This window comes from Rhinolophus hipposideros (genome assembly GCF_964194185.1).
Source record: "Rhinolophus hipposideros genome assembly, chromosome: 24".
Lineage (NCBI taxonomy): Eukaryota > Metazoa > Chordata > Mammalia > Chiroptera > Rhinolophidae > Rhinolophus > Rhinolophus hipposideros.
The window spans coordinates 16,066,345-16,093,929 of record NC_138070.1 but is presented as its reverse complement, the minus strand read 5'-3'; the positions used below and the strand labels follow the sequence as shown (position 1 = coordinate 16,093,929).

Genomic DNA, 27,585 nt, shown 5'->3' with positions numbered 1-27,585 from the left:
GTGGCAGGTCTTTTCCATCCTGCACAACTGTTCATCTCTGCTGTTGTAGTACAAAGCCGTGGATACTATGTAAATAAGTGGCGTGGCTGTGTTCCAGTAATACATTACCAATAGACACTGAAATTGGAACTTAATATAATTTTCACATGCCACAGTATTACTCTTAATTTTTTTCCTAAACCATATAAAAATTCAGAAACCATTCTTAGCTCTCAGGCTACACAAAAACAGGCAATGGGCTGGATTTGGCCCGGGGGCCGTAGTTTGCCGACACCCAGTATATCTGAAAGCACTTGGTTACCAGTAAAATATGGGGCACATCATCTGATAATAATATCTTGTGACTGTGCGTTTATGGTTAAGTGACTTTACCATGAATACGAGTTAGGCAGAGATTTCAGAAGCAGCCCAGTGCCTACAGGGCAAACTCGGGTTTCAGCGTGTCTCACTCTCTGTTCCCATCCTCCCTTCCTCTGGGCCCCAGCTCAGGAAGGGAAAGACGTGTATTACCAGGTTCCCCAGGTCCAGAAACTTGCATCGAGGTTCTGGTTTGACTTCATGGCGTGCGCACACACACATCTGTGAAACCCAGTGCTGGGTAGGCGGCCCCTGTGCTCTGGGCAGATCTGTGCACGTCTTCCCTGAGCTTACGTCTCTTACTGTGCCCCTCAGTTTCCACCAGGTAGCGCAGAAGCTGAATGTGCTTGCCATGGGGTATATGCCCGTTTATCTGTTCATTTAGTAGGCATCTACTAGGAGATGGGACTCTGCTAGACATTGGGGATAAAAGATGAGTGCCTAAAATGAAACCTCGTGTGTCAAGCCTGTTGCCTTTTAATATCATTCCTAAGACATTCAGATAGAAAACCTAATTTATTAAGGGCAGTACCTTACCAAAAATAACACTCACACTTCATGACCTTCACCGTGGAAGCATTCTGTTTGCCTCTTTGTACTTTTTATGTGCACTTCTTTTTTTTTTTTTTCAAAGCTGTTGAAAATACAGGCAATCTACAGACCAGTCATGTGTTCATTAAAGAGCTATCACTTCTGTCATAATGATAATTTTCATTTGCTTGCCTATAGAAGTGCCTTCCCTGCGGGTAGCACTTAGCGTTTACAGAGGATTTCTATATGTGCTACTTCACTTAATCCCCTCAACAATCCCCTTCTTGCAGATGAAAACAAAACAAAACAAAACAAGAGGTGCACAAAATTCAGGAACTTGTCTCTGGTCACCTGGCTAGGAACAGGCTGAGGCAGGATGTCCTTCACCTGGGAGCCATCTGCTGCCAGGGGACAGTGGCCTTCTTATGGCTAAAGCAGCCCCAGGGAAGCCGCAGGAGGCGCCATTGCAGACGGAGTCTGTCAGGATGCGACTTACTTCCTTGGTCAAGCCCAAAGTGGAGCTAAGGAGTACCACAGCCCTTAGAGGATGACATTGTAGGAGAACAGTGTAAGGATGAAGAAAGTTGCTCATGCTGTATCATTAGGTAACAAAACTCGTCTCGATATTTATGGTCAGATCCCATTTTTATTGTATGAAAACAGCGTCGTACAAAATGGGATAGTCCAGTGTTCTCAGCTGTACCTGCCTTTGAACCTTCCCTAGGAGGGTTTTTAAAACACAGGTGCTTGGGGCTCACCTCATGGATAGTCTTCTCAGGTGGGTGCCTCCTGTGAACCACAGAGCACAGAAAACCGTTTGACCGACACGTCTCAGTCCTTCCAAGCGTGGTGCATGGCTGGTACGTCCCGGAGGCACAGTGGACGACTCCTCAGCCCAGGCCCAGTGGCAGAGCAGTAGCGGGTGGGCCTGGCTGGCTGTGCTGTGAAAACGTGCAGCCTGGGTGGGAAAGTCACGGCTGTGGGAAGGTCACGGCTGTGGGAAGGTCACGGCTGTGGGAAGGTCACAGGTGTGGGAAGGTCCCGGCTGTGGAAAGGTCACGGCTGTGGGAAGGTCACCGCTGTGGGAAGGTCACGGGTGTGGGAAAGACACGGGTGTGGGAAGGTCACGGCTGTGGGAAGGTCACGGCTGTGGGAAGGTCACGGCTGTGGGAAGGTCATGGCTGTGGGAAATGTACCATGGCTAGAAGGAGATGAACCAAGGGGCTAACAGTGGCTATTTCTGAATGGTGAGATTATAGGCCATTTCTCTTGGCTTTTTCCCCTTCTTTTTAAATGTATTTTTCTGCTTACCACTATTTTCTGAGTTTTCTACAATTTTAAAAAGCTTTAGAACCCAAGGGCAGAAGTTAGTAGTTCTCTACTAACAGGTAAAACCACTGGTCAGAGTCCTTTTTGCTACATCCGGTAGCCACGCAGATATCTCTGGGTGGTTATTGGCTAAGTCTGTGGCCTGCTGAGGTCACTTCTGCAGCCGTGACCCTCTCCTGCCCCTTTGCAGTACCACAGTAGCCTGGCGTCCCTGAATGGGCTGGAGGTCCACCTGAAGGAGACGCTGCCCAAGGATGAGCCCGCCGCCGCCAGCAGAACATACAACTTCATGCATTACGACCGTATTCAGAACGTGCTGACAGGTAAGCAGCTGGCACTGTGCAGAGGTGCGGGCTAGGGCACCTCCTAGAGACGGGGGGATGAGGGGGCTAGAACTGGGGTCCAGCGCACAGTGGGGTTGGTGTTCTCCCCAGAGAGTACAGTGCAGTTCGTGTGCTGCTTTCTCACTGGGAGCCCTGCTCCCACTGCATTTAGAATTTGCTTGGCAAACACTTCCTTGCTCGTTTGTCTTTTTTTTTTTTGGCTGTTTCTCCAACATTTTGAGGGAAGCACAGACGTGTTCAAATATCTGTGATAAGGTCTGCCTGAAAACTTTGATCCTCGTGCACGATGCTCATTCTTGGGCAGCGTGTCCTGTGCTGCGTGGCGGCAGCTGTCGGGACCCAGCACCCTGGGCAGGCCTGGGCCTCTCCCCTGTTGGCACCCACACTCATGGCCGTGAGCCATATTCAGTCACTTGACAGTACTGGCCTGGGGACGTGGGGGCAAGGAGTCTGCTCCTCGTAACTTGTGTGTCCTCTTCTGGAAGCAAACGTGCCTCAGGTGGCCACATCCCAGGATCGCCGCTTCCTGCAGGCCGCCAGCATGATGCATGCTGACTTTGCCCAGCTGCCCTCGCTGTACGAGATGACTGCCAGGTAAGATTTCCCCGGTCACTGCAGCGTCCTGGACCAGGAACCACCTTCTCAGGGATCTGGGGAAGAGACTTACTCATAACTAAACGAGGGCATTCTCGTTACTCCCTTTAAGGCCTGCTCTTACTCGCCCCTTGGCTGCCATTACCTGCTCTCCTGCTTCCCTGGGTCGTGTATTTTCTGGGTCCCATCATGGGACTCAGACCTGCTGGAGACACTGGGCTACGACAGTGAGGAAACCTCCGGTCCTCACACACACTCTCAGCGCTTTCATACATTGCTGGGGAAGGAAGGCCTCTCTCCTTGTCACAGATGCTGCTGAAGTGACAGTTCGTACACACTCATAAAAACATTCGGCCTTCTCCCAAATCTATGAAGCGAAACGTTTCTTCCTCTTCCCCATCAATACCTGAAAGATACCCACAGTTCATAGTTTGGTGTATATTTCTCCAGGTTCTGTTGTTTTTAGTTTTTATTTCTCATATATAAAATACAGATTATGAGCATTTTTATTTTAATGATTTTTAATAATGTTTCTTCTAGAAAACAGGATCGTACTGATGTACTGTTTTATAAGTTCCTTTTTTCACTCTATTGCATATCTTGAATATCTCTGTGCCAGTAGATACAGATCTATGAATTATTATTCCGCTTTATAGTATTTAACCAACCGAATTCTGCTTTTTCTTTCTACATGCTTCTCATTGAAACTGGTAGCAGAAAATAAGGCAAGTCAGAGGGTCAGAGGGGAGTGTGTGCTATGTGTATATTACTCAGTATAATTCTTGGAACAATTTGGACAAGTGCATTGTTTCTCCTCATTTTACAGATGAGGAAATTGAAGCAAAGAAGCTAAGTTACTTGCCCACTCACATTCTTATTAAGTGGCAGCGCCAGGATTTGAACCCCGGTCTCTGACTCTATATAAAGTGCATGTTCTTTCCACACACCTTTCCGGTTTCAGGGGGGCAGTGTGGTCCAGAGGGAGGGGTGTGGGCTCTGGACTCATACAGACGTGCCCGGAAGCCTGAGCCATCATGGTGACAGTTCTGCTGCCTGCCCTCTGCCACACTGGAGTGCTGGGCATTTCTGCTGCCCAGCCCCATCTTCAGTCAATATTTCAATATATATTTCCACAATAAATGTGTCTTCTCTGGCTTTAAGTCAGAGATGCCCTAGGCCAGCCACCTCGATGTGGTTTGTATCTACAGTCACTGGTTTGGGAACTGGTTTGTTGGTGTGTGTGAGTGTGTGTGTATCTAATTTGTGAGTGATGGAAATAAGTAAAATGTCAGCATCTGATCCATCAACCCCTTGGTGACTCTGCAGTATTTCACCTTCCTTGGAGCTGAGAGGGTGTTAGCACTGGGAGATGTAGCTTGTTTTAATAGTAATAGAAACAACAGCTACCATTTCTTAACCACTCACTGCATGCGTTGCAATTTATGTGTATTTTGATCTATTCCTACTGATTTAAAAAAATCTCAGTGAAGGGATGTGCTGCTGTCAGATCCATTTTATGGATGAGACAGCTGAGGCTCAGAGAGGTTGAGTATCTTAGCCAAGGGCACACAGCAGGGCTGGGATTAGCTCGCACCCACCAGACCGCAGTGCCCCCTCTCCGTGGCTGTGATGACTCATCCATGACGTATCCTGCTGGGCCGGAGAGTGGCACAAAACGCTTACGCAAGGTGGGCTGTTCCGGCCCCTTGAAGCCCCAGAAGGAGAAGCTGGAGGAGGATGGCGTTCTCCCTCCTATGTGAAAGGAGAGAGCTGAGTGAGGGGAGCCTTAGTGGTTCCTGACGCTACCCTCTTATACTGGATTTGGGGAAACAGGGGTCCAAACAGGAAATAGTCCGAGACAGGCAGGATCGAGGAGCCAGCTGGCTGCCTGGCCCCGTCGTCGGTTCCTCCCAGATGGGTCCTCCTTTGAACCGAACCCTCATCCCTCCCTCTTCTGTCCCCTCACTTCCCTCACTCGTCTAACCGCCCCCATGTGTGCATAGGCCTAGAGCCTTCCTCAGACACTGTCAGTGCTTGTCATGGAGGCCTGACAGCACCACCCACCTCTGAGCCTCAGGGGCCCTATCTGTCAAATGGGATAACACCACTACTGCATAAGGCCATGTGAGTAGGCCAGGCTGCGTGGAAAGCGTTTTGCAGCTGCTATTACAAGACACGCACCCATCAGTTATTTATTCAGTTACTATAACTTCAGGCCATGGGGCTGTGGCCGCCAAGGACAGTCCCAGGATCCAGTGACTTATTGGCACTGGACCTGAAATTCAGGTGAATAAGTAGAGCCCCGAGCCATGACAGCTGCGCCCACGGCATCTGGTGTGCAGGGCCACGCTCGTGGGAGTGCTTCTGCAGGTCTCTGTGTGGCCTGAGATGTGTGCAGGCAGCATTGGACTGGTGTCTCCTCTCTTCCTCCCACAGAAATGCCTCCACGGCTGTGTATGCCTGCTGCAACCCTGTGCAGGAAACCTATTTCCAGCAGTTGGCATCGGCCGCGCGGAGCTCCGGCTTCCCAAGTCCCCAGGACAGTGCCTTCAGCCTCCCAGGCAAAGCCAAGCAGAAGCTGCTGAAGCACGGGGTGAACTTACTTTGAAGTAGGCCCCGGTGGGACGCTCATCACCCCAGCAGGTGACTATCAGATTGAGTACCAGCAAGGAAAGCTGCCTTTTTAAACACAAAAAAGTCCCTCTTTCATTTTCCTAGGAACATTCCCTCTTTTAGAAACGTAATGGTGTTTGAGTGCTGTTACCCCTTTTGCAGATTAGGGTGTGAGAGGTCCGGTCTTCAGGGCCACAGACCTAGAGCGTATGAGAAAGACCATTATTACACAGGAAGTGTGGAGCCAGGACGGGGGATTTGTCCCCCTCTGCCAAAGGGGCACAGGGCCACTTAGTTTCCTGAGGCATCTGGCATTTGCTGCCATTGCATCCTAGCGTGAACTGTACCAAAGATTCGGGTTAGCATTCTGTCTGCAGCCTAATTGTCGCTAGTCTCGCGTTTGTCCATCCCTGTCTCCAGGGGCAGGTGTGGGGAGATGGGCTTGTTAGCAAGCAGAGCGGAACTGCCACTTCTCAGGTTGTCTTCAGAGCGGTTGTCTTGGGAAGGATACTCAATGCAGGGAACAGTCAGGGAGGCTGGAACCGCCTTGTTGGGATTCTTCTGGAACTGGATTCAAAACTAGGAGCCTGTTCTTTGCAATACCGCAGTGGGGGCAAATATTCATAACGTGGGAGGGAGTTTGGGATTTGGTGATAACCAAAAGCCCTGGGGTGCCGAGAGCGGGGAATTGGGCGATGACAGGCCAGGCTGTGCGCCTCGGGTTAGAACTGAGCTGTGCAACTGGTTCCTCCTGAGTGTGAGTGTCCCTCAGTGGGAGTTTCCCAAGTGTTCTGGAGCAAAGGCAGAACCGTGCTTGTCAGCGGTGCTGTGAGTTTCTGGGCCGATGTAGGTACGTTAGTTCTAGTACCGTATAGTCAGACGTGTTATGATAACATGGTGCAGATCACAGGATAAAAATATTTACCGAAATCTAAACTGCACGTTGACCACAAGTACTAAGATTCCATTTGAAAACCGCTGTGTTAGTCATTCCACATCAGTGAACAAATGTCTAATGTGTATGACGTGGTGTCTTTTTCTCAAAACAAATTTCCAAGGGCTAAAATAAAATAGCCAAAAATACTATTGAGTTCTGAGTAATTAAATAGTAACATCTCTAGTGACATAGTTAAGGTAAAGGTTAAGATATTTCATACGTAGACGTGTATGTATGTACGTATTCTGCGTGGACACATTTCTCTTTTCCTTGCCTCACCCAGTGTGGCCAGGGGAGGAAGGGTCTCCCTGTGAGGGTGACGGGTGATAACTGCTCCAAGAAGCACCAGCTTCGGCATCCAGTCCCGTGTCACCCTCTCCTTCACCCTCCTGCCACTGGCTAGCCTGAGAATGATCTTCCCAGATGGCGGAGGATTGTACCTCAAGCTAGGCTACTTCTCTGCTAAATTCTCCAAGAAAACATTCATTACAAGTCTCCGTGCCAGCCTCTCAAGGAACCTTCGTGACTAACTTACACGTAACATGTTCCTTTTCCCTTGTGGGGTATTTTTAAGCAGCCAAACGTTTCCTCTTGTTCCCTGGTGCTCCAGAATCGCGAGGTCCCCAGAGTCTTGAGCTCGGTGAAATTGCAGCCTGTTATTATTGAAATAGGGACAGCGTTTGGAGTCCAGAGCCCATGTTCACCCGCCCACCAGTAGCTCACCTAACTGCCTGTGTTCAAGGACTTTTCCACCCAAGATCTGTTTCACGAGAAAATCTCTTGGCTGCCACTGGGCCTTTCCTAAACGTCAGGCCATTCATTGGTAGATCTTAACCTTATTTGTTTTGCTTTCAGAAACCTCTCTTCCCAGAAACCTCTCATTTCCCAGGGCTGCCTTTACACCTAAAAACACTTTTAATACAAAGTACTTTTGTTTCTGAGAAGCAATGCTCCAGGCAGGCACTTGCTTCCCTTTGAGTCTAACAATCAAATAAAGAGCACGTGATTAGCACAACAGAATGAAGACCCAGTGCAATGGTGACTTTAAAAGATGTCCACAAATTCTTTCCTCCAAATTAGGGACCTACTTTTCCTCTTTCTTGAGTGTGGGCTCTACTTAGTGACTCGTTTCTAATGAATAGAATGTGGTGAAAATGACAGTATGAGAGTAGGTTAGAAAACACATTACAGCTTTCATCTCTCTTGGTTCAGCTGTTTTGGGGGGGAAGTTGACATTCAAGCAGCCCTCGTGATGAGGTCTCCTGTCGACAGCCATGTGAGTAAACCTTAGAAACAGGTCCTGTAGCCCCAATCAAGACTTCAGGTGACTGTAGCCTTATGAGAACTGAACTAGAACCATCAAGCTAAGCCAGTTTCAAATTCCTAGCCCTCAGAGAGTGTGAGATAAATGGATGTAAGCCACTCTTTGCGGGATAATTTGTTAAATAGCAGTAGATAATATACTTGCATGCCATATCACATCCCCAAACTAGCTTCTTTACAGCTTTGGCACAGAGACGCTTTAGCCAAATGCGAGACAAAGCATCAGTCTCGGATCCCATCTACTTCCTGTCCCACCTTGGAGAACTGGGCTGGACAACTAAGGAAGATATTAGTGAGTGTCTCTCACTTTCTATGAGTCCCAGAGCCTGACATTAATAGCCGGCTGGATCCCTGCTTCCTCTGCTCTGGGCCCCGCCCTGGCCCCTCTCATTCTCCAGCATGCCAGCTGCCTCCAGCCAGGATACTTCCCCTGAGAGTGGATATCCCTCCACACAGCCCCCAGACCCCAGCCTTCCTGGATCCCCACCCCCCACTCCGGTTTCTCTGGGAGGGATGCAATGGAAGCCCAGGGGCCATAGTGTCATTTCCCCTGCAGTTTGAGGACACTCAGCAGATGGAGCTGGAGGACAGGCAACATGGGAGAAGTTGGGGGGGGGGTCCCCGGGTGAGGATCATTCCCTGGACCTAGGATGTATGTGCTGGGGCTGGCGGGGGGCGGGAAGGGGGAAGGGTCAGACCCCCTCACCTATTTTGTCAAATAGCGGGGTCAGCCTGGAGAGTGACCTCCCACAGTGTGCGTTTCCACTGTTCCTGAAACTTCTGGAACCTCTCATCAATCCAGCCCTCCAGGCTCAGCTGTGGCTGCTCTGGCACATTGCCCTCCGGCTCCAACCAGAGTCCCCCAGTAGCAGGTCAAAGAAGACAGCTTTATATAATGCATTTATACTGTGACCCTCTTCTCTCCACTGAGACAGAACCCTGCAAATCCTCTCCCTTGTGATTGGGAAAGGACCCCTTGAGTCTCACTCGCCCTGGATTAATTCATTACTGAAGTCCGGAGACCGGATGGGCTCTCGTCTGTCTTCCTTTTGCTTCGCGCCTTTGTTTAGTTTCTGCAGTGGAGTTCGGCCCAGTCCCGCAGCCGCAGCCCAGAGGCTGCTGGGAGAGGAACGCGCAGCCCTGTGTCGTCCTGTCCAGTATTTCAGAGGTGCAGGAGGTTCTCAGCACATGGTTTACTGACTGCCCCAGACCTAGACCCTCCAAATTAGCCTCTAAATGCCAGGCGCCCCACAGCTGCTGGAGCCAGCCCCAGCCCTCGTGGTGGCACTTCCCGGGAAGGCCACATTTGCGAGACAGCCGGCCCTGGCTTGGTTTACAACTGACACCAGGGTGTCACTGTCATCCAGGATAACAGCCTCCTGCAGGCCGGAACACGGGGAGGGAGGGAGAGGAAGTGAAGGGCTCTGTCTTGGGCCATCCCTGCCCTGCCTGCTGCTCAGCGTCTGCCACCTGTGAACAGTTAGGACCAAGTTCCCTGTGGAGTGATTAATAGTGACAAATAGATTCCCACTGGGAAAGGCTCTCTGTTCCCTAGGGCGACACTGGAGCCTAATCAAATGCCGCCCTCCCTAGTGGGAAGCATCTGGGCTTATCTGCTCTTGTCCCCTTGACAGTGCTGTCAAGTGGAGACTGGATGCTGTCTGAAGTCACCCTCTCTAGTGTCTCTGAGTGTTTACCCCCCCGTGGTGGTCCTTCCCCATGTGGCTGAGATGCCCTCTAGTTACCACGTCCCTAACACCCCGAGTCCTCCACTGTGTGAGCCACAGGCCCTGCCGTGGTAATGGGCTGAGTGGGGGCCCCCAAAAGTATGAGGTCCTAACCCCTGGACCTCACAAGTGCTAACCTGACATGCTGAAGGTTTTGCAGGTGTGATTGAGACTCCTGAGATGCAGAGACTTTCTGGATTATCCAGAGGGCCCCTCAATGCCATCACAAGTGGGCTTATAAGAGGCAGAGGGAGAGGGGCCGCACAGAGCAGGCGACGTGAAGATGGAGGCAGAGGCTGGAGTGAAGCGGCCACAGTCCACGAAGAGGCGAGGGATGGGTTCTGCCTGGCAGCCTCCGGAGGGAATGCGACTGTTGACACATTGATGTAGGGCCAGTGAAACTGACCTTGGGCTTCGGGCCTCCAGAAGTATGTATGAAAGAACGAAGTTGTTTTAAGCCACCAAGTTTGTGGTAGTTTGTTACAGCAGCCACAGGAAACTAACAAGCCCACCCTGAAAACATGGTGTGTTTGTCCGTCTGGTGATTCCAAGCTCCCTGTCTTTCAACCGTGCAGTGCCAGGGAGCACAAATGGGTGGGCAGCAAGGAGCGCTGGGGCCACACCACAAACGGCCTTGCCAGGTTGCCAAGGTGCTGAGCAAACGAGAGCCTTGAGGCAGGGGAGTGGCTCGCTCTGGTTCTCATTAGACAGATCACTGGCTCCTGAATGGCAGGAGTGGAAACCATTAATAGGATGCTGTGGTTATCCAGGTCAGTGGTCTGTGGGGCGGGGGGGGGGGGCATGGAGAGCAGTGGGCAGATTGGAGGGATACTTAGGGGAGGAGAAGTGCCTGCACTGGGCCGTGGGTTGGGCGTGAGGACAGGTAGGGGGATGGGCCTGCTTTCTGACAGGCACTGACTTCAGGTGGAGGAAGCAACCTGGGAAATCCCTGTTCTTAAGGAGCTCCTAGAGGGAGGAAGTGGGAAACTGATGGCTGGTACTCAAACTGTGCACAGTGTGTGTTGATCCCCTCCCACCCCCCACCCCTACCCTTGACTTGTGCTGGGAAAAGAGCAGCAGGAGCTGGGACTCCCCTGCCCCCTGCCCTGGGGCTGCTCTAGGAGGAGACAGGAGGGCAGGCTGTACGACCAACACTGGTCAGCCTAGCTTAGGGGACAAAAGATACGTTGGCTCTTTTCTCAACATATTGGTTGAATGTGGGAAACTTGAAGGAGAAAGTTCTGAAGGCTTCAAGGTTAACACAGGACACCTGTTTATTTTACATGTACTAACCTGAAATCACCTGTATTTCTCCTGGGAATAAAACCCAGAATGCCTTTCGAATCCTGTCAAGAGCCACGAAGAGGCCATTTCATGACTGCCTGTCTAAGTTGCGTGCCAGCCCTTCTCTCCTGCCCCACCTTCCTCATCAGCTGGGCCCAGGGCTCCCGGGGAAGGGCTGGGGCCTCGACCACTGTACCCAGTAAGGCCCGTGGGCAGAGGGAGGGTGACACAAGCCATCTCCCGTGTGCTGACCAACTGACACACTCATGTGAGTGTATGTCCTTCATCTCCGGCCAGCCCACACTGGGTCCTGTGGCATCAAGGCACGTGGGTTTGTTCAATCAGAGCTCTGCGTTCCACTCACAGCTCTACGATGAATTGCCTTGGAAAGGATCCAAGTGACTTGACTTCTTTGAACTTCAGTGTCATCGTTCAAATGGAGGGGAAAACGTAACATAAAGGCGTGGCAGACTGCCGACCCTCTGAAAATGACTTCAGTGCAAGTGTCCTGAGAAGGCGAACAGCCTCCCTCGGGGGTCCCCGTGCGGGGCGTCCCTCTGCCGCCCGGGGCCTGAATGTTCAAAAGACTGCTGAGCTTCCAGCTTGGATCCTTGGCTTCTAAGTCCAGCTCGTCCTCCGGCCCTTTTCCACATCAGCTGCCCACTCTGAGCCTGTTTTCTCCTGTAAAATGTGCACAATGGTCCCTGCTTACCCCAGTGTGGCCACATGTGTTAGTGGGATAATGACGCATGGGAAGGAATCTCCTAGAATGCACAGTGCATTCTGTACTCAAGGAGGAAACGCCCTCCCCCTGAATCTGGGGTGGCTAAGGCCTCAGAAGTGGGGAAACAGGGAAGGGCAGATAATCAGAAGTTAGGACCAATGTGTGTGCCTGGGGAGGAGGCAGAAAGTAAATCAATCTGTGTGTGTGTTGCCTCCTGCCACCTAATGCTACAATCTGCTTGAGTATTTTCACTGCCATCTGTCAGCAGCTCGAAAATATATGGCCTTATTCTGTCCTGTTCCCTGTGTTTACATCTGGTTAGCAAGATTCAGCTGGGGAGGAAAATGTTCTGCAGAGGGTGCTGGTAGCAGGATGTGATGGTCCCTAAAAACAGCATTTTGTACTTAGCCTTTGCTTCTCCTATTTACATTTAAAAATATGTGTGGAGCATGTCCAATCCACACAGAAATGGACATATTATCTTATTCAAACCTGACTTGCAGCCTGAAAGTAGGCATTAGGCTCATTTTATAGATGAAGCTCCTAGAGTGGATGAGGACTTTTGGCGGGCAAGGGGAAGAAACCACAACTCAAACCTGGCTTAAGAGTAAAAAGGGAGCTTATTGGCTCATGTAACTGAAAAATCCAGAGGTAGAGCTGGTTCCAGGAAAAGCTATAGTTACGGCTCAGATGATCTCCACGGGGTGGGACCTGTTTTTCTCTGTGGCTTTCACTCTCAGATTTCCTTTATACTAGATCCCCACCTCCACCCTGTGAAAAGTTGCCTCTTTCTCAGTGGTCCCAGCAAAAGAACTTAGATCACGGACCCAGCCCTGAGCCAATCTGAGTGCCCAGGAGTTTAAAAGGTTCTGATTGGTGTGGTGAGGGTCACGTGCCCAGGCCTGACCCAATTTCTGAGTGGCCAGTAGCTTGGAAGACTCTGATTAGTCAAGGTCTGGCTCGTAAGTCCAGCCCTGACCCAATCGCGGAGTGGCTGGGAGCTTGGAAAGCTCTGATTGGTCAGGTCTGCAACTGCGGCTGGGTCTGGTCCTGGACACCCTGCGAACAGGAGTGTTATGGTCTTGCAAGGAAACTGGCCATCCCCTAGAGACCAAGCTTAGGTGGCCTGCCTGGCATTACACCTAGAGTCGGCACCCCCAGGCTCTAACCTTGAGCTGCTGGTTTCAGAGGCCTTGCCTTCTCTTGCCACTTGGGGCAGCACCCCTCAGTCCCAGCTACACATTAGGAAAGGAGTTAAAACAAATATCAGGACCTGGGCCCCACCCCTGGACAAAAAAAGAAAAATGCTTTGGGAGTGGGGTGTGGGCATCAATATTTCTCAAAAATTCCCCAGGTGACTATTGTGCAGCCAAAATCAGAACCAGTGGATTAGGATTACCTTCCCCTCTCCCACCATATTCTGTAGGACACTGGATATTATGAGTGGGGTCACTGTCCCAAAGAAGGGCTCAGGACCCAGACGACCTAGGTGAGTCCGGGGGATGACGAGCAGGTGCCTGGGAGAGCTGGGATGTGACCTTGTGCAGCCTGGCCTTGAAGCTGATGCGGGCCATCTCCGAGTAGAAGGCAAGGGCTTCTCGTTTGAAGCTGGGCGGGCATGCTGGCTCCTCTGTCACCTTGAGCAGCCTTAGCTGTAGCATGTAAATGACTTTGGCAGTTGCTTAGTTGGCAGTGCACACTTTAGGAGTGAGAAACATCGTGGCCCCCGCCGAGTGCTGCCCTTCCCTTGTTTGCTGTGGCAGCCCAGCCGGGGCTGAGCACTGGGAGCAGGCGTGCAGAGGAAAACACCCGGCAGCCAGGCTGCTCCTCAGGTTCAAGGCCACCAGTGTCACCTGTCCCTCTTCTAAGACAAAGGGGAAACAATTCAAAATGTAGCAGCTACTGAGGGACCTGCTTGTCCCCCTGTGGTTAGTCACAGGCGATGGAAAAGAGCCAGTGGCTCCCCTGGCCACCACTACCCCTGACCAAATGTGTTCGTCTCTTCCTTACCCATCCTCCCTCCTCACCTGTTTCTCTGTAACTGCTTAGAATCACTGGGACCGCAGAAAGGGAACCAACATCGTTGCTTTATGTGCCAGGCACCATCTCTACAGTGGAGCAAACTGGCTCCCAGTCTCCGTAACCTGCCCAAGGTCGCGTGGGAACGAGCTCCTGGCACTGGGTTCCAAATCCTCAGCTTTCCTTAAGCCAAAGTCCTTGCTCTTTGCCCAGGGTGACACCTGCAGTTCCTTAACATCCATAGATTTGCTTGTTTCCCCCCCACCCCCCGCCCCACACCCATTATTTTAGAACTCCATGTTGCTTCATTCACTATACTGGGTCACTTTTAGGGTCCCACATGTCACTGTGACACAATCTAAAAACCAAGAGCCTCGAACTCACACGTGTGCCCCTTTCAGGGCTTCTGCCCAAGTCATATCTTCTTCCCAACAGACAACTTTACCATTTCACTCTGGTTTACAGCAAGATCCTTTATTTACCTCCTGTTCCCCAACCATGTCACACGAGTACAGGCAGCCAGGTACCTGTGTGGGCTCTTGACTTTGTAAACGTAGAGCAGTTGGTATGTACAGAAATCATGCACCTCAGTGATTCTTTAACAAATACTTAATGAGTAAAAATACTTCAGGTGTTTTGAAATGTTTGCCCGTTCCTGCATTCTAATCACTGAAAAATATCTTGTAGAAATTTTACTCAACTGTAGACACGTTTACTCTGCATACTTGCTAGTAATTGCCTAGTGCATTTCAGATGTTTATTTCTGGAGGTTGTTCTGGAAACCAGAAGCTGTTGGTTTCCATTTGGATAGAAACACTGTCCCTGCACATGTGACAAGCTCCACAGCTCATCCATCGGACACGGCCATGATACATTATTCAAACATGGCATCTCTAGTATGGCTGAAGGCTGCCCTTTCACACACTGCCTCACAGGAGGCTCTTTCTAGACTTAGTGCCTCAAATTGGCCATGTCCTTCACAGGAGACCAAAAAGCCCGCACCGTGACTATGGGTCCTTTGGGTCTGTACGTCTTCCCAGTGTCCTTGCTCCCCCATTGGCTTAGGCTGCTGTCACTTAGCACACGCCTTGTGCAATGACAAGACACAGGGCTGACTCTTCCACTCTCTCCGAGTCCAGCGTTTGGACATTTATGTACAGACAAAGAAATGGAAAATCATAGGCAACAGAACTCCAAAACAAAATAGACATTTGGTCAGATCTAGGATTCCAGTTTTGCCAGAGAAACTTTCCAGAATGTCACCGGATGAGTGAGGTCTTATCCCGCCACAGCTCCCATCAGCCAACCTGGTGATCTCGAAGTTCATCATGAAAACAGTTAAAATAGGGAACTGTCCAGGTCTGGTCTGGCAGTAGGGTTTCTGTAGGCAGTGAGGGAAGTGAGTCACACCTTCTGTCGCTGACCCATGGGAGCCCCCCCTGGGCTCTTGAGGACACCAGCCTCGGCTTTGAAGGAAAGCAGTGTCACAAAAAGGCCTCCAGTCCCACCAGCCAAATGCTCTCTACGGTCAGGGACCTGAAGGGCGTGGGGTGGGGTGAGCAGATGGTGACATGTCCCCAGGCCGTGACATTGGCGCTGCCCCTGACCGTGTCCACCCTGCCATGGAAGCGGCTGGATGCCAGGACTGCAGACTCTCCCCCTGCCCTGCGGGGGCTGAGGGGTTCCCTGTGTCACTGTGGCAGCCGCAGAGGTTTGCAGTTTTCCGCGCTCTGGTTTGCAGTGTGGTGTTTTTGTTGTTTTCTTTGAAGGTGACCACAAGAAGTTTTACGTGATTACGTTCAGACAAATAACCATTTGATAACTCTATTTCAGAGGACTGAAAAAACCAAGTAGCAACGTGACACAGACAACAGGGCTACCGAGCCTCTGGTCACACCGAGCAAAGTAATGCGCCATCAGGCAGAAAGGAACCGCAGAAGCAAATGATGGGGAGGAAAAAAATCCAAGGGAATACAAGCTGAAGATTTCCCACACACAATAACCAAAGGGAAGAGGGACCCAACATGGGATAAAAATCCCAAATAAGAGCTTTCTGTTGAGGCAGGTTTCTGAGCATGGAATCGTTACTGCGGGTGGGCGCCGGACAGTACCAAGCCTGCCCAGGCTGACCCACGGCCATTCTCGCCGACCCCAGCACCACAAATGTTCTCATCGGCCTGGAGCAAAGATGAAATCCAGGGCCTGCCGTTCAGCCGCAGCGACATTTGGATGCCACAAATCCACCATGAAAACCACCCTTGGGCCATCTTCTGCTGAACCTGGGGGGGGGGGGGGAAGCGAGAGAAGGAAGGTTCAAACAGCTCCAGAGCCTGGACTCAGGCAGAGGAGAAGCCCACATGGTTAGTTTTCAGGCACAGATTGGGAAGATCTCCTCTCTGGTCAAGAATACGATCATGGCTTCCTAAGGTTCTCAGCAGAGCACATAAAAGGAAATAGGCAGACGGAGAGGGGGCGTTTGGGGGCGGTGGAGCAGAGAGGACTTTTAGGGCAGGGAAGCTATTTCGTATGATCCTGTCATGGCGGACACATGTCATTATAATCTGTCAAAACCCACAGAATGTACAACATAGAGCAAACCTTAGTGTAAACTGTTGACTTTAATTATGTGCCAATATTGGCCCGTGCATTATAACAAATGTACCACACTTAATGCAAGATGTTAATAAAAGGGGAAATTGTATATGGAGGTGATGTGTACTTTCTGCTCAATTTTTCGGGAAACCTAAAACTACACTTAAAAATACAGTCAATTAAAAAAAAAGCAGCAGCGTGGAAGGCAGACACTCACCTTCATGGAAAGCGGTGTGTAGGAAAGAGTCATCAAAGAGCAGGCAGCGGCCTTCTGCCCAACACTGGGGCTCGCCCCCCACCACCAGCTCACAGCCACTTGGAGTTTTCAGACCTTGGCACGGAAAGCAGAGAAGAGAGAATGAAGGCAGACATGATCGGGGTGGCCGGAAGTCAGGGAATAGCTGCTTTGGGGAGAACGCTCGACTTCCGAAGCACCCACACTTCACCCCTCAGATGCCCGGGTTGGGGTGGGGGTAGTTCAATAGGGCAAAGGGGGTGTGCGCCTGGATCCTCGCCAAGCTCCCTGGAAAAACTCATTCCTCCATTGGCCTAACCTGTCCTAGGTCAAGGACTCCTCCGATTAAAGCCCGGCACCAAGGCTTGCTCTACCATTGAGCCCAACCATGGGACCCCTGGAAATTGAGGAAGCCAGGTTCAGAGCCCCACCTTTCAATAATTCTGTTTCCTACAGTCCCCTCTCTAGGGCTGTTTCAGGTGAGATGAAAGACGCAAAGGTTCACACAGTGCCCTCCTCTTTGGGTTCCAATCTTTCAATCCATTTGGAGGCCCGAGGATGGCCTGTTCTTAGCCCAAGTTTCCCTGGCCTTATTCTGGAATACTGGAGGACACCCCTTCGGCAACGCCTGATCTTCCAGAGGAAACAGACTGACACCTTCGTACGGAGCCCTATGCTGAAAACACTAGTAATGAGTCCCAGGCTCGGGTGCCTACCCCTGGAAAGAGGGGTCTAGTTGAAATACTGCTGTGCCTGTGCTTTCACACTCCCATTTCCAATCCACGGGTCTGGGAAACACTGGGCCCGTCACTAATGGATTCAAAAGAGGTTGGGTCAGCCTGGTAACTTTCCAGGATTGACCCAAGAGAAATCGGGGCTCTGTAAAAGGAGCTGGAATTGTGCTCTCATCCATCCTCAGTGACTCACTGGGACAAACCCTGGGCCAGTTGGCATTCCCGCTGTGACCTAATGCCCCTTTATGACAAACATGAAACAGCCCTTTCTCTAACAGGCAGGGTATTTTAATGCACTCTCTGAACCAGAATGACTCCAGGAAGCACATATGCAGTAGGAATTCTAACAGAGGCCACATGGAGGACTGGGAAGGACAGAGGACCTGCACTCAGAGACCGGCTCTGGCTCTTACGTGCTGTGTGACTTTGGACAAGCACTCAACCTCTCTGAGCCATAGCTTCTTGTCTGTAAAGAGGGGACATTAGCATACTTACTTTCCAGGGCTACATGACCACTGTCCTTGCTACCAATAACTGAAGACTTACAATGAGCAGGTTTGTGTCAAACACATTATAGACATCACTTCACCTCCCTTCCAGATGGAGTAACTGAGATTTAGAGAAGTGACCTGCTGGAACTCACTATTTAGTCCTTGCGGGAGCTGAGATTTGAATCCAAATCTGTCTGGCTCCAAAGAATAAGCTCTTACAATGCTGGACAGTATGATATAAATGCTAGTTATTACATTAGTAGCAATGGCAGTCAGGTGATTGCTGAGTTTCCCGCAGTTAACATAAGTTTCAACCATCAATATACATTTCATTGAATCGGCTGAGGCTGTCCGCTCTCTGAAACCAAGCTCTGCCGCTACTGTTAACAACTGCTGGGGGTGGGGGGTAAGGCTGTAAAGGGGTTCAGCCGCCGCTCACTGTCCTAGATGAAGAGAGCCCCACAGGCCACGTCCTCTTTTCATGCGTGCCCTAACTCGTTGGATCGGGTGGAGGTCTTTAGGAATAGGAAGTTCTCTGCAGGGACAGTCTCCCCTAGGGTTTCAGAAAGAAGCGCGTCTTTCTCTGAGCCACTAAATAATTCACTGCCACACACCATGGTACAACAGAAAACTGGCCTGGTTTGCTGGCTTGCCAGCCCCCTGCTTACTCTCCTCTGCCTCCCCATACCCTCTGCTCCAGTCTTCTAGTGGCCTACCATTCCTGCGTCTCACCCACCAACCAGTTTAGTTGGCAGAAGTAATCAATACTCCCCCAAATAAAGCATTCAAGTGGCTCCTGGGAACAGACAGCTCCCACACAGGGCCTGGGCTAATCCCATATGGCCAGGTCCCTCTCTGGCTTAGGGTTTGCTGCTCTGTCCCCACAGACCACTGAGGAAGTAGGAGAAGGGTGGAGACAGGGCCCTCTCTACCAGCAGCCCCCACTTCAGGAGGCTGGCAGCTGGCTGGCACTCAGGGTGGGCAAGGCAAACATGAGCTGATCTGCTGGTAGCACGCAGCTGGGCAGCCCAGAAATCTGATAGCATACGCATGGAAGGAAAATGAGAGTTAAACTGTACTTACTTAGTGAGAATTTGCTGAGTATGCTCGTGCATTTTCATCTACCCTTTGCTGGGGGCTGGCCATTTAGATGGGTATCTGCCTCCCCAGTAACACCCGCCTCGTTTGCGTCCGAGGGTGTTTCCTGGAGATCTGTGACAGTGTGCTCAGGATGTCCCAGCCCCGTAAACAATGCTGAGGGAAGTCTGGGTCACAGATGTTCCCTAGCTCCCGATGGCGTCGAGACTGCGTGACGCCACCTCTAGAGGGCTCAGCCAATGTGTACCACACAGATGGACTGGGTACATGAAGGGCCGTGGCTGGGGCTGCACTCCTCCGGAGGGGCAGTGCCACCGATCACAGTTCAGACAGAAGGCAGAAAGAGAGGAGGAGGGTTGGCATTTCAAGAGCACAGTTCTGGAACCAAACATGCCTCCTCCACCTTGAGCCACGTAACTGGTAGAGGTGTGGCTGCCAGGCACCTGGGTGACCTCATTATCTAGACTCCCTCTCCGTCAACACCCACAGTCACGTGACTCAAACACATCTTTGTTTCTTTCCTAGGTGGACATCAATGTGGGCATGACAGTGGAAAGAAGGAACTGCTGAGCAAACCCAACCATGGACTAGCCCGACTGCAGTGGGATGTCTTCCAAGGCTTCCTGCTGTCCGGGGAACATGACGTGGCCCACTTTTCCTGGCGGCCAGTAACTAGCTGGGCCAAGAAGGGAAATACGGGTCATAGAGAGGGCCTGTGTGGGTGTGATTTACACACACACACACACACACACACACACACGTATACGGGAGACGCACAAAAGGCACTAATATACAGGAGGAAAATCTCAACACACCTACTCAACACACCTGCCTGGAATTCCATCCTCAAACGCCCTTCCCGACATCATTCTGAAGCTTTTAAAAAACACAAAAGGAAAACCTTTTAAAACGAACAGTATTGTCCCCCATTGCTCACAGCCTCAATTCCGAAGCCTGGCATGGGGGCCCTCTGGGGTTCGCTCCCACCCGACCTCTCCAACTCCAGCCTCCACAACTGGACTCCCCAGCAAGCGGACATGGCTCTCCCAAGCCCCCAGGGGAAGGCCCCTCCACAGCTCTACCCTGGTGGTCCCAGCAACCCTTTCAGGTCAGACCACCCCCCCTGAGTAGCCCGCCTGCAGCCCTCACGACCTCTGACCTGAGTGTTGCCTCAGTGTGATTTTACTGGTCATGGTCATTATCACTTAGAGGATGGATCGTCTCTTGGATTCATCAGAGCCCCTCTCATGGACACCCAGCACTTCTGATCCTCCAACCAGCCTTCCAGGGTGGTATCATTACCTCCATTTGAGAAAGGAGAAAACGGGGTCTCAAAGAGTTTCAGGGCCATGCCCAAGGTCACTCGACAAATGGGGCTCACGGATCTGAGTCCAGGAGTGTTTGCTTCCAACGCCTGTTCACTTCCCACTCTTGTTTCCTGAGGGCAGAGACCGTGTCTTATGAATCCTTTCTCACACTGTTCAATATGGTGTTTGATCCTAAAAGCTACTCATTTGTCGAATGCTGTCACATGCCAGGCACCATGTCACGGAGCTAAAGAAGATAGTTATTCAATCCTCTCAACAAGCCTGTGCGATAAATACTACCTCCCCAGATGAGGAAACTGAGGCACAGAGAGACTCAATTACTTGCCCAAAGTCACACAGCTGACAAGAAAGACAAGCTATTCTCCTCCACAGCCTCAACCCTGTCCAGACTTTCCTCTTGAAATACTCAGCATTAACTGCTCAAAACCAACTCCTTTTTGTTTTTTAAAGCAGTGACGCCCTCTGTCCAAGCCACAGCTTACTCAGAATCCCCAGAGAGTAGGAGAAGCAGAAGGCTCTGGGTGAAGAGGGGGTGGAGGGCCTGGGGCACCCCACTCAAGTCCCCCCAGGCGGCCCCCAGGTCCCCCTGCGGAAGTACTTATGAACCTCTGCTCCGGCCCCCGTCAGGCTCCTTGGGTGTGTGTTTTCCCGCCTCCATCCTGAGGCAGAGGCAGTGCTGCAAACTCCCGAAGCTGGGCCTTTGCAAGGCTCCCAGCATGCTCTTCTAGTCTGGGATGCTACCCGTGGTGCCATCGCCCCAGGTAACCAAGCCATTATCACGACTCACCAGGAACAAATGAGGCATTCCGGGGAACTAATATCCCTATTTACCAAGTTGTTTTCCAGCCTACTTTTATTAAGTACTCACCCTCTATCAGGCTCCCTGTGAACAAGTGTTTTACCACACACATTCTCTTACTAGATCCTCAGAGTAACCTTACACATGACCCTTTTTACCTCCACCTTCCAAATGGGGAAACTGAGGCTCAGAGAGATGAAGTGACTTGCCCAAAGTAACACAGGCAGCTTGTGGTGGGGCCAGGATGCAATATAGGCAATCGGACTCCAACCTCGTCCTCAAAAGCGGGGCTACACACAATCTGCGTATGACCAATTTCCCTGGACTGAGGAAAATCACCACCAAGCATCAGTGCCTCCCTGAAGATTCCGAAGGCACTTCAGTATCTTTCCCAGCCTCCCCGACATCATTATGAACCTCAGTAATCATCGTAACAGCCTTTGGCTCTAGCGCTCCGCTGTCCAATACAGTAGCCGCTAGCCATAGGTGGCCATTTCAATTTAGATTCAGTCAACAATCGAGTTCCTCAGTCACACTGGCCGCCTCGCAAGCACTCAACAGTCAGTCACCCGTGGCTACCGGCTACCATACTGGACAATGCAGGGGAAGGTCATTTCCATCAGTGCAGAAAGCTCCTTTGCACGGAGCTTCTGTCAGAAAGTAGGTGTATATGGGTCACGGGTTCCTTTTTTGACCCAACCTCTGCTGTCAACATGGTTTACAGGTGATTCATCAATTTGTGATAGAGGCATAGTGAAGAATGTGGAAAAGCACCATTCTGACTCCTGAGCTTTCGTGACGTCTGGATTCCTGTGAGTCGGGCGGCCTGTACAGAGGAGGGTGTGTGCCGGGAGACCCCCGGCCGAGTGACCTACCTAAGTGGCATCGGATGCGGATGTTGGTGGGTCCGTAGTGCTCCGTTATCACGGTCCCAGGGCTCAGCACGGAGATGCATGCATTCCCAAAAACATTGTTCCCAATACAGGTCCGAAGGCTTCCGAGCAAGCGGTACGTCCGTGGGCATTTCCGGCAGTTCCTGGGAACACACACGCCCTGATTGACCAAGTCAAAGGTGACCCACTCCCCACTGGGGGTGCTGTTCATTTTCCAGCCCTGCGGGAGGCTGCAGTTTGAGAAAGCTTTGTAGAGGGTCTCAAACTCGCACAGGATGGTCTGGAAGTTCCGTTCCAGCAGTTCCACGTCATGCTTCTGGGCGTCCCGGGAGAAATATGGCGTGGTGGGGAGGTCGGGCAGGAAGAAGACCTCCGGCTTCTGGATGGAGGGCCGGCTGTTGAGGTAGCGGCCCTGCTCGCGGACGCCCTTATGGATGCGGCCCATGCCGGACCAGGAGTAGCGCTTGGCGTACTCCTGCAGGTTGTGGTAGAGTTTCTGGTTGAGTCCCTCGTTGTGGGTGCAGCGCACACACTCAGGGGCCTGGCAGTACACGTACCCGTTCTGCAGCCCGTTGGCGTCGGTGCCCTGCATGAGGGAGTTGACGGAGACGTAGGGCCGGGGCTGCTCCCGGCCCACGTGGTAACAGTACCACACGAACAGGACCAGCAGGCAGGCCACGGTGACCACAGCGGTGGTGTCGCAGTCCCTTACGGACTGGATGCCCGTGGCGATGCAGTCCCTCAGGCCATCCAGTGACCAGCTCCAGGCCACCAGCCACTCGAGAGACATCTTGGGAGAGTTGTTGTGGAGGGTGTGAAGCAAGGTCAGACAGTCCGTCGTCTGGGGTCCCAAGGGCACCCACACCATGCAGGTTAGCACGGTGGCGAAGGGGCAGCTGGGGCAGGGGGCGGCATGGCTGCCACTGTTCCTCGGCTCCTGCCTCGGGCGGCACTCACAGACAACCAGGCCACCTGTGCCCACCACTCCACGTCTGACAAAAGTCACGGTGGGTAGGGTGGAAAGAGCTGCTTTATGTCATATTAGCAAGTGGGGCTGGTCATTGTGAAAGGATTTTTTTTTAGGAAGTCCAAGCCTGGGATGAAAAAAATAAATAAACTAGCATACATTTTTACACCTGGCAGAGTCCTTCACTGCAATATAAAGTTCCAGATCTTTTTATAAGGTCCTTGTTGAGGGGGGCACACACTTCTCAATCCTGTGTATTCTCTCCCCATTTTAGCACTACCCCCATTTTCTCAATCTTGTGTATTCTCTCCCCATTTTAGCACTACACCCATTTTCCAAAAGACCAGCAGTGATTCATCTGCAGTAAATACTGCTTGATAATCACAGCAGTCCCACCTATTTTGTCATCCTCAGGAGGTGCTATTATCTCCATTTTATAGATGAGGAAACTGAGGCTCAGAGAGGTCCTATAACCAGCCCCACCCCAAGTGCATGCAGCCACCGCAGGGACCTCATCTTACTTCAAAGCAGTGTCTATCCACTTTCTGTACTCTTTTATCGCGGCTTTTAAAAAAATGCTTATTCTCCTTAAATCTCTATACTTTTAAACAAAGAGACATCTGGATTCAAAAGCATCTTAAAAATGGCAAAGGAACTCTAAAACTGCATGTTTTCCATTTTACTTTCTCTTTTTATAGCATTTCATCAATCTTATTTAATCTCTCTTGCCCTTCTGACATGGGCTGGGCCTAAATCAAACTGGAAAAGGAAGTAGGCTCTCTGGGGTCACAGCTTTGGCAGATGCAAGGCATTTTCTACTGCTTGGAGACTATCCCCTGGTCTCACCCATGGAGTTACGAAAGTGGTATGATGGAATAGAATGGAAACAGAAGCCTTTAGAGGTCTCTGTCTCCAAAACAGACAGAAGTACTTTGCCACGTACCTTGTCAATGGTTAAGGTCAGTGTCTAGCACCCCGATTATCCTAATAACCTAAAAGTATGATCACAGCCCAGCTATCATGTTTCCTTTACATATAAAACCCCTACCATGTTTCCCAGCTGAAACCCTCTGTCCATCCTTTATCTAATCTGATGAGAACAGCCAAGTCTACGTGCTACTCCAAGTCTAATATATTCCCTCCTCTAGAGGAGCAAAATAATTCAAACAAATCGTTTTGTACTCTGCCCTCTCTCTTCTCTCTCAGGAATATAAGGCAACTAAATAAGTGGGAAAGCTGTACCCTCCCCTTTCTCTGGGGACTAAAATTTGGACTGAAAATTCTTGCAATGTAGCAAAGAGATTAAGAACCCAAACTAGAGATGGGCTAGACTGAGTATTAATCCCAACCTCGGGCAGGTCACTGTCCGTCTCTAAGTCTCAGTTTCCTCATCTCTAAGATAGAGTAATGCTCGGCTCACTGGATGAAGATGAATGATGGATGTAAAGCACTTATGATCATGTCATAGAGAGCATTCAATATGTGGTGACTGCTATGACACATGGCATCCCATCTTGATTAGCCAGCAAACCAAAGGTGGGGCACCAGGGGGAGTTAGCTCAGGACTGAGAATTCCAATAGCTAAAGGACACTCTTGTTGCCACACATCTCAAGTGATTTTTTTTTTTGTCCCCAGACTTGCAAAACTCAAAATGAAAGAGAAACCTTCGGTGCTCATTAACTGCCTCTTTGCGTCTTCCCAGCTTAGACTGACTAAAGTATCACTTGACTTCAATGTGTAGTAGCCCAAAACATACGTGCTGAATAATCATGTATACTTTTTATGTTTCTAGGAAAAATACATCAGTGGGGAAGCTATTTTTTTTCTCACGTATTCTCGGTTTCTTCACAGATTCGGGAGAAGAGGAAAAGGCTGGGCCCACTGGACGGAAACAGACCCCTCTGTTCCCCTGGTTCTCTTAGTTCTAAGAAATAGGTACCATAACTGGTACCTCTTTCCTCTTGAGGAGAAGGGAAAGAAAATCTGGATGAAAGGTGTTCTGTTTGCAAGCCATCTCCCACACAGAACCCCAGGATTCCTAAAATTCAGTGTGAAACTATCACCTGTGTGATGACAAGCACTTGTACTAAAAGGATTTCCCCATCACTGAGCTAAATCCCTAATTGGAACTTTTAAACTCCTTCTCTCAGGAGAAGAGGTGTTCAGTTGTTCTTCAATGTTCTGAGTGAGATGGTGATAATGTGACAAATACCTGTTAATTGTTAGTTCCCATGAGCTCTGCTAATCTCTAGAGTTTAAGTCAATCAAAATGAAGACATGGAAGAGCAGGGTAGTGAGACTTCCCTGGACCACCCTGCCGCTTACCCCGTCCTTGGGGAAGGCTCATTCTGTACAATGACAGCCAGGAGCTCTCCCTCGACTGAGCTATAAACAAAAGGCAACAGAAGACCCTGATGCCTGAGCCCCAGCTTCAGACCCTGCTCTCAAGATCATAAACAGTATTGAGAGCTGAAGTTAGGACTTTTCACACTTGTCAGTTACTTTTAGCTAAAATATGCAGGCACGCCTCTGAGCCCAGAGGTGGATTAACAAGCTCCCAGCTGAAATGTGACACTAAAAGAAACGCTTACATTTGTAGGGTGATTGGCAGTTTATTGAGTACTGGTTCAAACATTTGACCCTTGCAGCACCCAATGATAACTCCCTATTTCCCCAGTGGGGAGGGCATGGGTTCTTCCCTCCTTCCCAGCTCCTGTCTCAGTGACCACAGTAACGTCCAGTTTCCTTCCCACATCGGTTCATTTTTATCTTTCATTTCTGTCCTCATTAGGGATGGGGACATCTCATCGCGGTCCTGCACTCCAGATCTTAAAGGTCAGTGGGCTCTGGGGAATAAGGTCCAAATTCATGGCCACTTGGTGAGCAAGTCCAAGCAAATATGACTTCTGATACAGTGAACACCTGGGGGACAGACTCATAGCCTTAACCTGGTTAATCCAGTTCCCATTACCAGTCCAAGAGGCTGCCCAATACTAAAGAGCTTCTGGTCACCGTCAAGGTGCTGCCAGGCCACCTGAGAAGCCCCTGCAGGTTGCAGGCTGGGCAATGTGTGTGATGCATGTAGCCCTCTCCATCCAGGAGCCTGGAGATACCCTGGGGCCAGCCCTTCCCGGTGGGGACCTGGAGACTTTTTCTCCTCACTTTCTTGGCCAGCTTTTTCAGCACCCACTCACTCTGGAGAATGGCGGGGGAAGGGGAGAGCAGAGGATGGGTGAACACGGATGGTGACCAGGCGGACAGAGGAGGAGGGGAATGGGACAAGGGAAAGAGGAATATTGATAGGAAAAGTGGGCGATCAGCTCAAGAGCGGGAAACGGGGCTTATGGTGATCACTCAAGGGACAGGGGAGAAGGGTCACCACGGGACACACGGAAGTGGGTGATGCTCGGATCTGGGGGGAGGGCGAGAGCAAGCAAGGAAGGGGCCCGAGGTGGAGGGTCCCCGGGAGGAGGGTGCTGGGCGCGGGGAGGAGTTCACACGAGGGAGGGGGCCGCGAGGGGCCCGGGGGAGCTGGAGGGTGACGCCCGGCTCCGGCCGCTAGCACAGCAGTGGCCGAGGCGCTCAGCACGCAGCGAGCGTCGGGCGCCAGGGCCCCTCGGCCGGGCGGGGATGCGGGGCGCAGGCGGGCGCCCCACGGCATCCTCAGCGGCCGGCCTGCAGCCGCCGGGCCCCCGCCTCCCTCCTCCCGGTGTCGCGGGCTCGGCCGGGCCGCGCGGTCCTCCCGCCCCGTAGCCCCTGGAGACGCCGCTTACCTGCGCCGGGCGCGCGGTCGGCGGGGGCGGCTGCTGGGGCCGGGGCGCCTCTGCCGCCCGAGGGCGCGGACGCGCGGACGCCCCCTGCCCGCGTCGCGGAGCCACCGCCCCGCCGCTGCTCGGCCCACGTCGCGGGAGCCCGAGCCGGAGGCGAGCCGATGCCCCGCCGATGCCGACGCCGCGCTGCGCTCCGCGGGGCCGCGAGGACCACAACTCCCACAATGCCGCGCGCGGCCGGCCGGGCGGGGGCGGGGCGGTGGGCGGGGCGCGGACGGCGCGGGGGCGGGGCGGTGGGCGGGGCGCGGACGGCGCGGGGGCGCCCGGCCCGCGGGGACCCCGACCCCCGCCGCGGTTCTGCGCCAGTCGTGCCGCCCGCGCGGGTGGCTTCTGCCGGAGCGGCCGTGCCCCTTTGCAGTAGGAATTCCGTGAATTCGCCCAGTCCGGCGTGCGTGGATCCCTCGTCCCTCGTGCCTCGCTCTGTGCCTCGCTCTGCTCTCCCTCCCGTGGTCTCGCCTGCTCTTGGCCTCTGTTCCACTCTGACCGTCGAGTCTCCCTCCTGCACGTATTTCCTCCTGTCATTCTCTTTCACTTTCCTTCCCTCCTGTTCCCTCCCTCCCCCCTTCCTGCCCTGACATCCTTTTCCCTTTATTGATTGAGGCAACGTGCACTTCTAAGGCCCTTGGGCCCTTGCAATGAAACCGCAAAGCAAACAGGATCGTGGGTCCCACTGAAAACTCGCTCGTTCCATCCAAGTAGTGACTGGGCCACCGGTCTCTTGCCTGGCCCTGTGCTGTGTGCTGAGGGCTTCGGACACGGCCCTGCGGGCAGAGGCGCACAGTCCAACCTGGAGGAAAGGAGGCCCAGGGAGTCGCAGGTGTAACTCACCGCCGCT

At 51.8% G+C, this 27,585-nt stretch overlaps 2 protein-coding genes across 4 annotated transcripts in view; one reads left to right on the top strand and one right to left on the bottom strand.

Annotated features, from left to right (window-relative positions):
• HPS4 (HPS4 biogenesis of lysosomal organelles complex 3 subunit 2) overlaps positions 1–8,596 on the top strand; it is a 22,100-nt gene extending 13,504 nt beyond the window's left edge. The window contains exons 9-11 of the mRNA XM_081037789.1: positions 2,408–2,540; positions 3,047–3,155; positions 5,592–8,596. Coding sequence (XP_080893915.1) covers positions 2,408–2,540; positions 3,047–3,155; positions 5,592–5,763 — 414 coding nt within the window. The 3' untranslated portion in view covers positions 5,764–8,596. The remainder of the gene's footprint in view (positions 1–2,407; positions 2,541–3,046; positions 3,156–5,591) is intronic.
• Positions 8,597–14,235: 5,639 nt separating this feature from the next.
• ASPHD2 (aspartate beta-hydroxylase domain containing 2) lies at positions 14,236–26,895 on the bottom strand. Of its 3 annotated transcripts, XR_013992527.1 has the most exons (6): positions 26,694–26,882; positions 21,935–23,046; positions 20,235–20,370; positions 19,761–19,808; positions 16,592–16,705; positions 16,041–16,061 (listed from the first exon to the last, which is right to left on the bottom strand). XR_013992527.1 is itself a non-coding variant. In XM_081037747.1 (4 exons), the coding sequence occupies exons 2-4, from the start codon at positions 22,818–22,820 to the stop codon at positions 15,952–15,954; spliced, it is 1,110 nt and encodes a 369-aa protein (XP_080893873.1). In that variant the 5' UTR covers positions 22,821–23,046; positions 26,694–26,895; the 3' UTR covers positions 14,236–15,951. The 3 variants fall into 3 exon arrangements, 1 of the variants encoding a protein (XP_080893873.1); XR_013992526.1 differs by having other exon boundaries at positions 19,761–20,370; XM_081037747.1 differs by lacking the exons at positions 19,761–19,808; positions 20,235–20,370 and having other exon boundaries at positions 14,236–16,061; positions 26,694–26,895.
• Between the last annotated feature and the right edge of the window lie 690 nt (positions 26,896–27,585).